The 10,825-nt window shown below is 45.6% G+C and overlaps 1 protein-coding gene across 2 annotated transcripts; it reads left to right on the top strand.

Annotated features, from left to right (window-relative positions):
* The first annotated feature begins 644 nt into the window (after nucleotides 1-644).
* Nucleotides 645-9,349, top strand: SLC30A1 (solute carrier family 30 member 1). Of its 2 annotated transcripts, XM_074897164.1 has the most exons (3): nucleotides 645-1,432; nucleotides 3,779-3,804; nucleotides 4,934-9,349. In XM_074897164.1, exons 1-3 carry the CDS (start codon nucleotides 813-815, stop codon nucleotides 5,830-5,832), a joined length of 1,545 nt encoding a protein of 514 aa, XP_074753265.1. In that variant the 5' UTR covers nucleotides 645-812; the 3' UTR covers nucleotides 5,833-9,349. The 2 variants fall into 2 exon arrangements, with proteins under 2 accessions (XP_074753265.1, XP_074753264.1); XM_074897163.1 differs by lacking the exon at nucleotides 3,779-3,804 and having other exon boundaries at nucleotides 647-1,437; nucleotides 4,922-9,349.
* The last annotated feature ends 1,476 nt before the right edge of the window (nucleotides 9,350-10,825 follow it).

Raw genomic sequence — 10,825 nt, 5'->3', positions numbered from 1 at the left:
CGGCGGGACCGCGCACGGCGACCCACGGCCGTCCACCCGCCCCCGGGCCCCGCAGGAGGAGGCCGGCGCTAACCCTAACGGCCCCCGCGTGACGTCACAAAGGTCCACCGCCCCGGCGCGTCACGTCACAAAGCCCCCTCCCCCAACCCCGTGCGACCCTCCCAATCGGCGGCGCGGGCCCTTCTCCCGCCCGCCCCGCCCCGCCCCGGTCCGCCGGGGGAGCCCCGCCCCCCGCGCGCGCCGGGCCGGGCCGGGGCCGTGTGAAGCCCCTTTTGCACGAGTCCCGCTGGCCGCGGGGCGGGGCTGGCGAGCGGCGGGCGGAGGAGGCAGGGGGGAAGCCGACGGGCTCAGCCAATCGCGGCCGCCGCTCCCGGGCCGTGACGCGCGGCCCCGCCCCCCCACTCTGGCACCGCCCGGCGGGGCGGGGCGGCCGCGGCCGCGGGGCGGCACCGAGGAGGCGGGGCCGCCTGTCGCGAGGGCGCGTGGGCCAATGGCGAGCGAGGCGGGGGGCGGGGGCGAGCGGGCCCCGCCGGGCGGGGGGGCGGTGGCCAATGGGGCGCGGGCGGGGGGGCGTGGCCGTGCCGGCTCGGGTTCCGTGTGGAAAGAGTGAGGGGGCTCGGGTGCAAAGTTTGCTCGCCCAGCGCCAGCGGAGGGAGCGGCGGCGGTCGGACCGGCGGCGGCGGGGAGTGTCCGCGCTCGTCCTCGGCGCTCCGCCGCGCCCGCGGGCCGCTCGTCGCGCCGACCGCCGGCCGCTCTCTTCGCGCCTCCACCGCGCCGCGCCGGGCCGGGCCGGCAGCCGCTGCCCCGGCGCGATGTGCGGGGGGATGGCGGCGAAGGGGCCGGGCGGGCCGCGGTGGTGGCAGAACCGGCGGGCGCGGCTGCTGTGCATGCTGGCGCTAACCTTCCTCTTCTTCGTGGTGGAGGTGGTGGTGAGCCGGGTCACGTCGTCGCTGGCCATGCTCTCCGACTCCTTCCACATGCTCTCCGATGTCATGGCCCTGGTCGTGGCGCTGGTGGCCGTGCGCTTCGCCCAGCGCACCCGCGCCACCAAGAAGAACACCTTCGGGTGGGTGCGGGCCGAGGTGATGGGCGCCCTCGTCAACGCCGTCTTCCTCACCGCCCTCTGCTTCACCATCCTGCTGGAGGCCATCGAGCGCTTCACGGAGCCCCACGAGATCCAGCAGCCGCTGGTGGTCATCGGCGTGGGGGTGGCGGGACTCATCATCAACCTTCTGGGGCTCTGCCTCTTCAACCACCACGGCGTCGGGGGCCACGGACATTCCCACGGGCACTCGCACAGCGGCCGGCAGCACCCCCGCAGCGGCTCCAAGCCCGAGCAGCCGCCTGGGGACGGGGAGGCTGCGCTGCACCGGGAGGAGACCAGCACCTTAGTGGAGAACTGCAGCAGCTCCAACGGGGTCAGCCAGGAGAAGCTAGGTAAGACCTGCACCGCTGTCCCATCCCAGCAGAGAAGCGCCAGCGAGGCGGGAGAGGTCCCGCATGCGAGTAGGGCGGTGGGCAGCCTCGTCCCACCTGGTGCAAGCTTCGTGGGGACCACCCGTCCTTCCTCCTGGGGCAGAGGCAAGAAACTTCCTTAGCGGTGCCCTCGGGCACACAGCTGCTAGACCTCTGCCTCACGCATTTCCTTCAGGTGCTAAAAGCAGTGCCCTAAGTCCTGTTGCTTGGCTTGCAGATAGGTCAGAGTGTGAAAGAGCCTTAGGGTAAAGCAGTTTGCCTCTGAAAAAGTTGGTGCTGGCCGAGAAGGCACATGACAAGTGGTTTTTGCCTAGCGACACGAGCTGTCACAAGACGCTGCCCTAATGCCTTCTGAACTGGCTCCACATCAGACAGAGCGCAGCTCAACACCTTGGTCCTGACAGCCGGATCTCTCCGCTGGGTCGGTTATTAGCTACGTGAGAAGCTAACCTCAACCTAAGCATGACATACCGAGGTATATTCCACTGCAGTAACGTTGTACTTCTTCGTGACATCCATATTAATAGGAAGAAGTCTTGGAAATTACCAATCAGAACTGTGGAAGTCATGCAGTAGGCACTGAATGTGGAGCTCACTGGTGTCAGGGTACATGCGTGGTTTCTTTGGATTAGTTTTCTTTAGCTTTCTAAAGCGTGCACCTTCCCACTCGCTTGCACATAAGAGATAAATTTAAACTCTTCCCTTCCCAATTGTGATCAAACTGTCCTATATCGTGGGAGGGATTTTCTTGGGTTATTTTTTAATGGATGCAGAAGCCTGGATAGAGTATTTTGAAGTCACTTGGTCGAAGCCAAGTACTGCGTGCTAGCAGAGTGAAAGGCGTGTAACTGCTGTTTCTCTACCTTAATCATATGGCATCCCTGTTACCAGGAGGAAGGGGTTTCGGTCTTCAGAACCCATGTCTGTCCATTATTTTCAGGGCGACATCAGGAGACCGCTGTTTTAGCTTAAACTGAGCTTTAATTGAGCAGAGTGAACTTTGCTACGGTTTCGGGTTTTTTTGTGGTCAGAGATTCCAGTACACATGTGAGAAACTTAGCAGTTTCTCTCTCTCTTTCTCTCTCTTCAGCATTTTGACTCCATGTTGGTTTTGAAAAGACAGGTTTTGCAAGAGGATGGGAAAGCTCCTCTGAATATTTTCTTGACCACATAATAAGCTCTTAATGTTCGTTTAGTTCAGCAAAGGTTTCCTAATAATTAGTTTCAAACAATGTAAAATTCCCTTAATCCTTGATCTGATAGATACCTTGTCTTGTGAATTGTTCTTGCATGGTGAAACATGGTGAGAAGTTGTGCTTTTAGCCAGGTTTTGGACTAGTTCTAGACTAAAAGATTAACTCATAACATGGGTTAAAAGGTATACTCTTCTGACTTTCCTGGAATTTCTCGTGGATGTCTAGTTATAACATAATTTGTTGTGGGTATTTCAGTGGTAATAGGGCATAATTTTGGTCGCAGTGGAACTTTGAAATAAGTTTGTATTTCCTTCTGTGCCCTGTCAAGATTATGTAATGGATGGAGTTATTAATAGTTTACCCATGGAAATGTTACAGGTGAAGGTGCTTGGAGACTTGTGAGAAGCTGTAAGGTGTGTAAGTGAAGACTAGGGCAATGACTGAGAGTGGTAGTGTGCCTTCACTGGAAATTCCAGAGGGGTAGACGTTGATTTCCTAAGGTGGAAGTGGCAAGCTAGTGATAGCCTTAGGGGCTGGTCCTGCACAGGTATCGTCGTGCGTGTATACTTTTTGTGAAGTAATCGGTTTATAGTTAGATTTAAATGAGCATATTTCAAATGGACACGTTTTAACCTTTTGCCATTAAAAAAAAAAATCTCAAGAGCTTTCTGGAACCGTGTTTCCTGTTACCTGCTCTTCTAGATACGCCTACTGACTTTTCAAATCTCTCTTCTCTGAGTACTTGGTACACAACAGAGTGTCAGAAAAGTTCCTCTTTCCTTGCTCTCATTGTGGGCCCTAAGGTCTGAACTCTGTAACCTGAGATATTTCCTTCCAATTTATTGATTTCTGTGGAAAGTTACAGGTCCCGTATTTCGTAAGTCCTAGAAACTGTGTGGAAAATGTAGCTGGAGCTTTAGGGCAGAAGTGTGATGCATGAGGCTGAGCCTGGGGCTTGGAACTGACTTGCTCAGCTGCCTTCATAGGAGCCCACCCCTTCTTCAGAAGGAAGAGAACTTGTAGGCACTACATGATTACAGAATTGTAGTCATGAGAGCAGAGTGGCAGAAGCTGCAGGTCATGCTAACATGTTAATGTTTACAAAGCTCTGAACTGAATAACCACAGAAGCAGTAAGAGCTCCTTGTTTCAGTTTCTTGGGTCAGTGGCCAGTGCCTGTTACATTTCTCCAACACTGCAAATTTTCTGTCCAAAGAAGAACTTATGAAGAAAAGTAGGAGGTTAATCACGTAAAATACTTTCAATTTTGAACACTGGAAGATGTTTTTCTTTCAAAAAGCATTCCTTGTAATGATGTGTGGATTTATTCCCGTATAGCTGGTTAGGTATGATAGAGTGGTACTATTGCAGACAATTTTGGCAGAGGGCACTAAAATGTTCATTTATGCATTGCACAGTCCATGACATAAGGCTTTGGGCATGAACAGCTATATGTCACTTAAAAAAAAGTACTAAAGATAAGGGATGTATGTATTCTGAAATATAATTAACGCTAGTTCATAGCCTCTGAGAGCTTCAGTGATACCTGACACTGTTCTGTATTCAATACCACTGATAAATTCTGCATTTTAGACCTAAAAGCTCAGCTCATTGTATCTGCTGGCTCTCTGCGCCAGCTCAGAAAAAAACTTCCTTTTCCTTGAATTCAGAGGTCTTTTGGAAACAAACTACTAAACCTGAGAAGAAGTTACTATAAAGCAGTATCCATACAGCTTTTGAGCTTCTGGCTTCATAAATTTTAATATAAAATAGCAGCAATGCAGTCCTCTGGTTTAAGAGAGATTTTAGGAATGTGATTAACCTTCTGGCTTTACAAAAGAGGGAACAAATATAGGTTAATTAGATACTTAACCAGCTTTTTTATATATTCTCTGTAATTCTGCATTTTGTCTTAAGAGGTGAACAGTGAGTAGTCAAATGGTTAAACAGCTGGAAGACATGAAAACAGTTTTTCAGTAGAACAAATGAAAGTGTGGTCATCTTCAGTCTTTGCTACTCTACAACTTTAAGCTCCATGTAGAAACAATTGCCACCTAGACTATTTAGATCACTTATTGGGACAGCTGGATATTTCTTAACCGGAGAAAATGTTTCTGAGTTACGGGTAGAGTTGCTTGCTTTTCAGTTTTGTACTCAACGTGGCAAGCTTAATGTTGGTTGTTATTTTGTATGGAATTAGAGTAATATGTAATATTGCTATGCCTAATCTTTTTGCTGTTTTCTTGTCAGGTGATCTGAAAGATGACATGGCTGACCTACAAGTGAATGGGAACGCTGGTCATTATCCTATGGATGTAGAGGAGGTTGAAGAAGACTCTAGTGCGCAGCTTAACATGCGTGGAGTTTTTCTGCATGTTTTTGGAGATGCCTTAGGTTCCGTAATTGTGGTATTGAATGCCTTGCTTTTTTATGGGTTGTGGAATCCATGCCCCAAAGATGGGCCCTGCTTTAATCCATGTGTCAATAATCATTGCATGGAAAATGCTACTTTATCCCAAACGCTTGGCGGAGCAAACAAGTCCGAGCAAGAGAGCATTACGGTGGCTGGTCCATGCTGGTTGCTATATTTAGATCCCATCCTTTGTTTGATCATGGTTTGTATACTCCTTTACACAACTTACCCGTTACTTAGGGAGTCAGCGCTTATACTTCTGCAGACTGTTCCCAAACAAATAGATGTTCATTCTTTGAACTCAAAATTACGTACCCTTGAAGGAGTTGAAGCAGTCCATGAGTTACACATTTGGCAGCTAGCAGGCAGTAGGATCATTGGCACTGCTCACATAAAGTGTCCTGACCCTTCCACGTACATGATGGTGGCAAAGCGCATAAAAGAGATCTTTCATGACGAAGGGATTCATGCAACTACCATTCAGCCTGAGTTTGCCAGCGTTGGCTCTGAATCAGGGAGAGGAAAATGTGAGTTTCCGTGCAGGACTCAGTGTGCTTTGAAGCAGTGTTGCGGAACAGGAGAAGATAGTACTGCAAAGAAGACAGAAAAATCTTCATCGCTTAGTATCTCTTGTTCAGAAGTTGTCATTGAATTTCCAAAAACTAGGAGGACTAAGTCGGAGAGCATCCCTTCAGTTAAGCTAGAGGCAAACGCCGATCAAAACGAGCAGTTTGAATCATCTTTGTAACTCCCTGAATGGTGCTACCTGAGTTTTGGTGACTGACAACAGCTGTATTGCAAGAGGAAGAGACAGACGTTTGAGATGCAATTTTGCCAAGTAGTGTAATTGCTGAAGTCCTTGTTCTTGTCATATTGCTAAATCTAGAATGCTTGTTTTAAAGAACATAATGTCACTGTCATGATACAATGTGTTTGTGTTGACTTGTACCGAGACAGACAGAAAGTGCACCAATGCTGTAACAACTTCAGAAAACCAGTTTCAACATTTCAGCAGAGACACTTTTTGCTGTGCTTCAAATTAAAATATTTTTTCCAGTGAAAAGGTATTTGAGGGATGAGCATGTAGGAACTCAATTTGTGTTACAGATTTCTTGGACCTACTCTTTCCTTTAATATTTGATTTGTAGATATTTTAATATATTGTTTATTTAGAAGCCCTAAGGAAACCAAAGCTCGTAGGACATTTTTAAAGATATAACTACTTAAAACTGGAAACCACTTTGCAGTTTCACATATTTTTCTTAAAACTTATATAATAATAAATGTGAAGGCTTTTCTAATGAATTTATCATATAGCATATTTTAAAGAGAACATCATGTGATTGTTAGAAACCATCCTCACTTTTTCTGGTAAGGTAGCGAGGTAATTAGAATCAACTGCTTGTGAAAATATCATATGTGAAAGGGGCTTTTTTTCTATCAGAATGGAAGTTCAAGCTACTGTATGCTGCTCTGTGATCAAGACATGAGACTGAGCGATAAAGTAATGCATACTTTCATATTTTATGAATTTTCTGGTGTTTTTCCTCGTTTCCAAGTTGTGTCTGGTCATAAAAGTCTTGGAAGTTTAAAGAATCCTTGACTCACAGTGCTGTGAATGAAGAGCTGGAGCTTCATTTTTAACTAATTCTCAGTTTACTAAGATAAAAGAATTAGTTATGTCAATAAGTGCTCTGGAGGGGACAGTGTGCCAGGCACCAACTGTATAAGTCATGCTTTTAAGCATAGGTAGTAGCCTCTGTAGCAAGTAATCCGGTGGTGCATTTTGTTTGTAGTTGAGTGTGTCTGTACACATTTGCAGTGACTGCAGTCCTGGTCCCCGCCATGTCCTCAGGAGTCTTCTGCTGACTCTTCAGGAAGCGGGGCAGGGAGTAGGATTTCATTCACTGTATTTCACACTTTGAGATGTTTATGTATCACATAATTTCACTTATTAAGCATCCAAATCTGTGGTGTAAAGTGTCACTCAGTTAATTGACTACTGGCTCTAAAGAAGGTGTTACAGTATGCTGCCAACTTACACCTTAGTAAAGGAGAAACTGGTCTATGAACTGTGAATTTGGCAGAGACTAGGTGAGAGGTGAAGATAAAACACAAAACAAATCTAATCTAAAACCCCTGACTCTTTCGATCCACCTGCAAAGTTATGGATAGGAAGTAATGTTTTGTGATTTAATTGACTACTCCTATGCTTAAAACCGGAAAACAGCTCGTCCATTGTTTGCTCCATGACTCTGGACATGATAAACACTCTGCCTCAGTTTCCCTATCTTACAATGGGGATAATACCTACCTCACAGGGGTGTTGTGAGGCTTAACTCTTGTGCGAAGAGCCCTGAGATCTGTTACTGGAAGGCACTGGGAGGAGTACAAGATACTAAATTACATGGTATTTGCTACTTCTACAAATGTATCGCAATACCTAGGCACAACAGAGGGAACTGAGGATAGATTTGGCCTTATGAAATTCTTCAGTGCTGTGGTTTTCAGGTTTTTAACAGTATTTAAATGTAGATTTTTTAAAAAAAGAATGTTTTGTTAGTGAAGGGAATGTAGCTGTGCCTCCGGATGCAGAACACCTCGCTAGTTTGCATTTCTAATGTGTCTCGTATGATAATTGCTCCTAAGTAGTTCAAAATAGTCTGCTGCTTGTTGGACCTGGGTTGGCCCAGGTCCTGTCAGTGGTCTTGCCCAACTTCTCAGCAGAGCATTGCAGTCAACTCTCGATTGTCCATGGGTGGATTACCAGTGTTGTGTATTAACTGTGCCGTCCACAGGGCCAGACGAGCTCTGTATCGTGTGCCAGCGCGCTGGCCAAATGCTGCGTGCCAAAGCATTGGAAAAGTAGAGGAGCTCAGTCCCGTTTCATGTGAGCCCCCTCTCACAGGGTTTGTTAGCCTGGGTGCAGCGCAGTGCCGTGCAGTTGTTTTGCCTCGTGGCTGCTCAGATGCATCCTCAGGAAGCTGCGGGGTGTGGATGGGTCGGTTCAGCTTTGCGCTAGCTTGGGGATGTTGGTGCTTCGCAGCCACCAGCATCGCTCACCTTTTTTTCTGTGTTTATGCTTGTTGTATAGTCTCATAAACTAACTTAAATATGTTAATATAGTATTTATGTATGTTTTTGTTTTGTCTGAATTACCTTAACTGTTTCTTCTGTTACCTGTATATGATCTAGAGTTGACTGTTAAGTGAGATCTTGTATGAGACTACATTTGCAGAATATGCTACCACTGCTAGTATACTACAAAGTATTAACCAAGTAAATTTTGAAATGAACAAAGTACTTTTTTTTCTTTTGAAATGTGTATCCTTGCTTATTATGGTAAACTTTCACTAATTATTTTGCTTACTAGTTTAAAATTGGTCTCAGTCATTAGTATGAATTGTTGAGGTCCTGCTGTACATCACTAATGCACCATAGGACTGCTGCTCTTTAGTTTAAAAAAAAAACCACCAAGACAAACCATAGTAGCACTGAGAAGCCTGACTTCTTCTCTCCTGTTGCTCTTATAAAAACAGAGCAACTATTAAGTCTTGACAATTGCCACCATTGGTTAAGTCTCAGTAAATGCATCTGAATAGATGGAGTTGTAGTCACTAATTCCATTGTAACTATTTAATCTTTCTGTGTGTGTGCCAGAAGTCATATTTTTCTATTTCTGTGTCCATTGCAGGCAATGGCTAGCTTAAAAAACAAAAATCTCTCCCCCACATTATTTTTATTATCAGGACAAGATGCAGATGTGACAATGATGATGATGATGGGGGCCGAAGGGGGAGTTGCATGGCCTCTCTGTCATGTGTTGTGTTGCATGTGCAGCACCAGCTGGTGTTAACAGGGCCCTTTAGTCACTTTAGCCCTGGATGGTAAATCCCCTGGAAGCGTATAGTCAGGTCAAGGTGGTGGCTGTACAGCAGCAGGAAATCAATTTTCATGTTTGTTCTGGCTGTATGAGACCCAACTGTAGCCTGCTAGCTTGCAATATAGCTTCAGTTTTTTTAACCTATCTGTGGTTACACAGACTTGGTTTGTTCTGAAGATCACAGTTCCAGAATACTGGGAGCGTTCAAAAACACTGCGCAGTCTCTCTTTTTTTTTTCTTTTTTTTTTTTTCCACAAAGCATGAAACTAGTGAATCTCCTGTAAGTGAACACTGCAGTGGTGGGGAGCTAATTGTATTGTGTATCACATTCCTGAATTTTTAAAATAAAAAAATATGGAACACCGATTTTAAGGAAAACTAAGCTTGTATTTCAGTGTCTGGATTGTTTTTGCTTCTGATTAAATGTGTACCAAACATCATTGGGTGAAATATTTTACACTTAGTACATGTCTCATCCCGAAACATGCTATTTTGGATCACTTCTTAGATTATATCTGCACCCAGGGTGCAGTGCAGAACTAATTCAGACACTCAGTGGGCTAGCCACAGTACCGTGAGGCTTTATTTTTTAGCAGAGTAAACTGCTTCTGTGGAAGCCCTTATAATTTTAGCTCGATTGCTTTCAACATCCACTCTAGGCTTTCAGTAATATCTGTTATTGCTGCATCATGGTATTTGGTACGGACATACACATAGTTATGTAAAAGACAAAACTAGCCCTGGCTTGTGACTCCTAAAAAGTCATGGCAAGGCCTCAGTCCTGTAAATTTCTGTATTCATGAATAGTTTAATCGGGCTGACGAGTAGTTACTTGCATGCAAGGAATTATTGCAGGAGTGAGTCCAGAGCTTCTGCCAGTACAGCCTGGCTTTTGAAGAATGACTGAAAGTACCTGGATTTTATGGATATATTAAAATCAGGAGTACTTGTGGTGTTTCTAAATTTGCTGCAGAAATACTATCAGTTTGTTACAATTCCAGGATTTGTTCCTTTTTCCCATTCTCCAAAAAGAAAGAAAGAAAGAAAAAAGCCCGCTAAGTGTCCTAAGACTTGTTAACAAGTTTAGCTAAACTGATATTGCTGTTTGCTTCTGAAATGGGGCCATCTGAATTTATTAAACACTGCCTAGTGGAGTCTGGGGAGGAGGGATAAAGATTCTTGCCATTCTCCTTCCCCTGCCCCCTGCTTTGACTGGGCTTTCTAATCTCTTCAGCTATGGAGAGACCGGGGGGACAGAGGGGGTGAATTTTGTAGCTAGATGTTCTGAGTTACATGTGGAGGGCAATGGGAAATACTGCTAACTATATTTAAAAGCATATAAATGTGCTCTGACTATTTTAGTTTCATAGCATAGCATCAGTTACACCCTTTTTAGGTATGCATTTAAGTTGTTCAGCTCTGTAGTAACTTCGTTTTTTTCTTTCTCTGCTGGACCGAAAGAAGTAGATGCTCCATTTGCCTGAGCTAAAGCCAGTCTTGAAAATTTTCCAAATCAAACGTGGCTTTGCTGATAACAGGAGGTCCAATTATTTCTTATGACCTTTGCTTTGTGTGGTTAGCTGCCTGTGAGATACAGTACCATGTTTTAGTAGGCTCACGTTTATATTTTTTTGCATTCATGATGTTATCTAAGTAGTTGAAGAGTAAAACCACAATACTGAAAAATATCTTTCATCTATGTCTCCAAAAAGCACATGGCATTAATTTGGCTTCTTTTTTTTCATGTCCTGGATCCTGTTTCTGAGCAATGTTAAAATACAATCGGCATAGCTAGTGTTCATGGATACTTCTTTTTGCCTTCTTTTAAAATAAATATGGGGGGTGGGGGGGGTGTTGT

This window comes from Athene noctua, chromosome 1, assembly GCF_965140245.1.
Source record: "Athene noctua chromosome 1, bAthNoc1.hap1.1, whole genome shotgun sequence".
Taxonomy (NCBI): domain Eukaryota; kingdom Metazoa; phylum Chordata; class Aves; order Strigiformes; family Strigidae; genus Athene; species Athene noctua.
This window is presented reverse-complemented; position numbering and strand designations above follow the sequence as displayed.

Coding starts and splice junctions, on each gene's coding strand:
- SLC30A1 (XM_074897164.1), top strand. CDS start 813: ATGTGCGGGGGGATGGCGGCGAAGGGGCCGGGCGGGCCGCGGTGGTGG. Junction 1,433..3,778: donor AACGGGGTCAGCCAGGAGAA/GCTAGGTAAGAC, acceptor ATGTTTACAAAG/CTCTGAACTGAATAACCACA. Junction 3,805..4,933: donor ACTGAATAACCACAGAAGCA/GTAAGAGCTCCT, acceptor GTGATCTGAAAG/ATGACATGGCTGACCTACAA.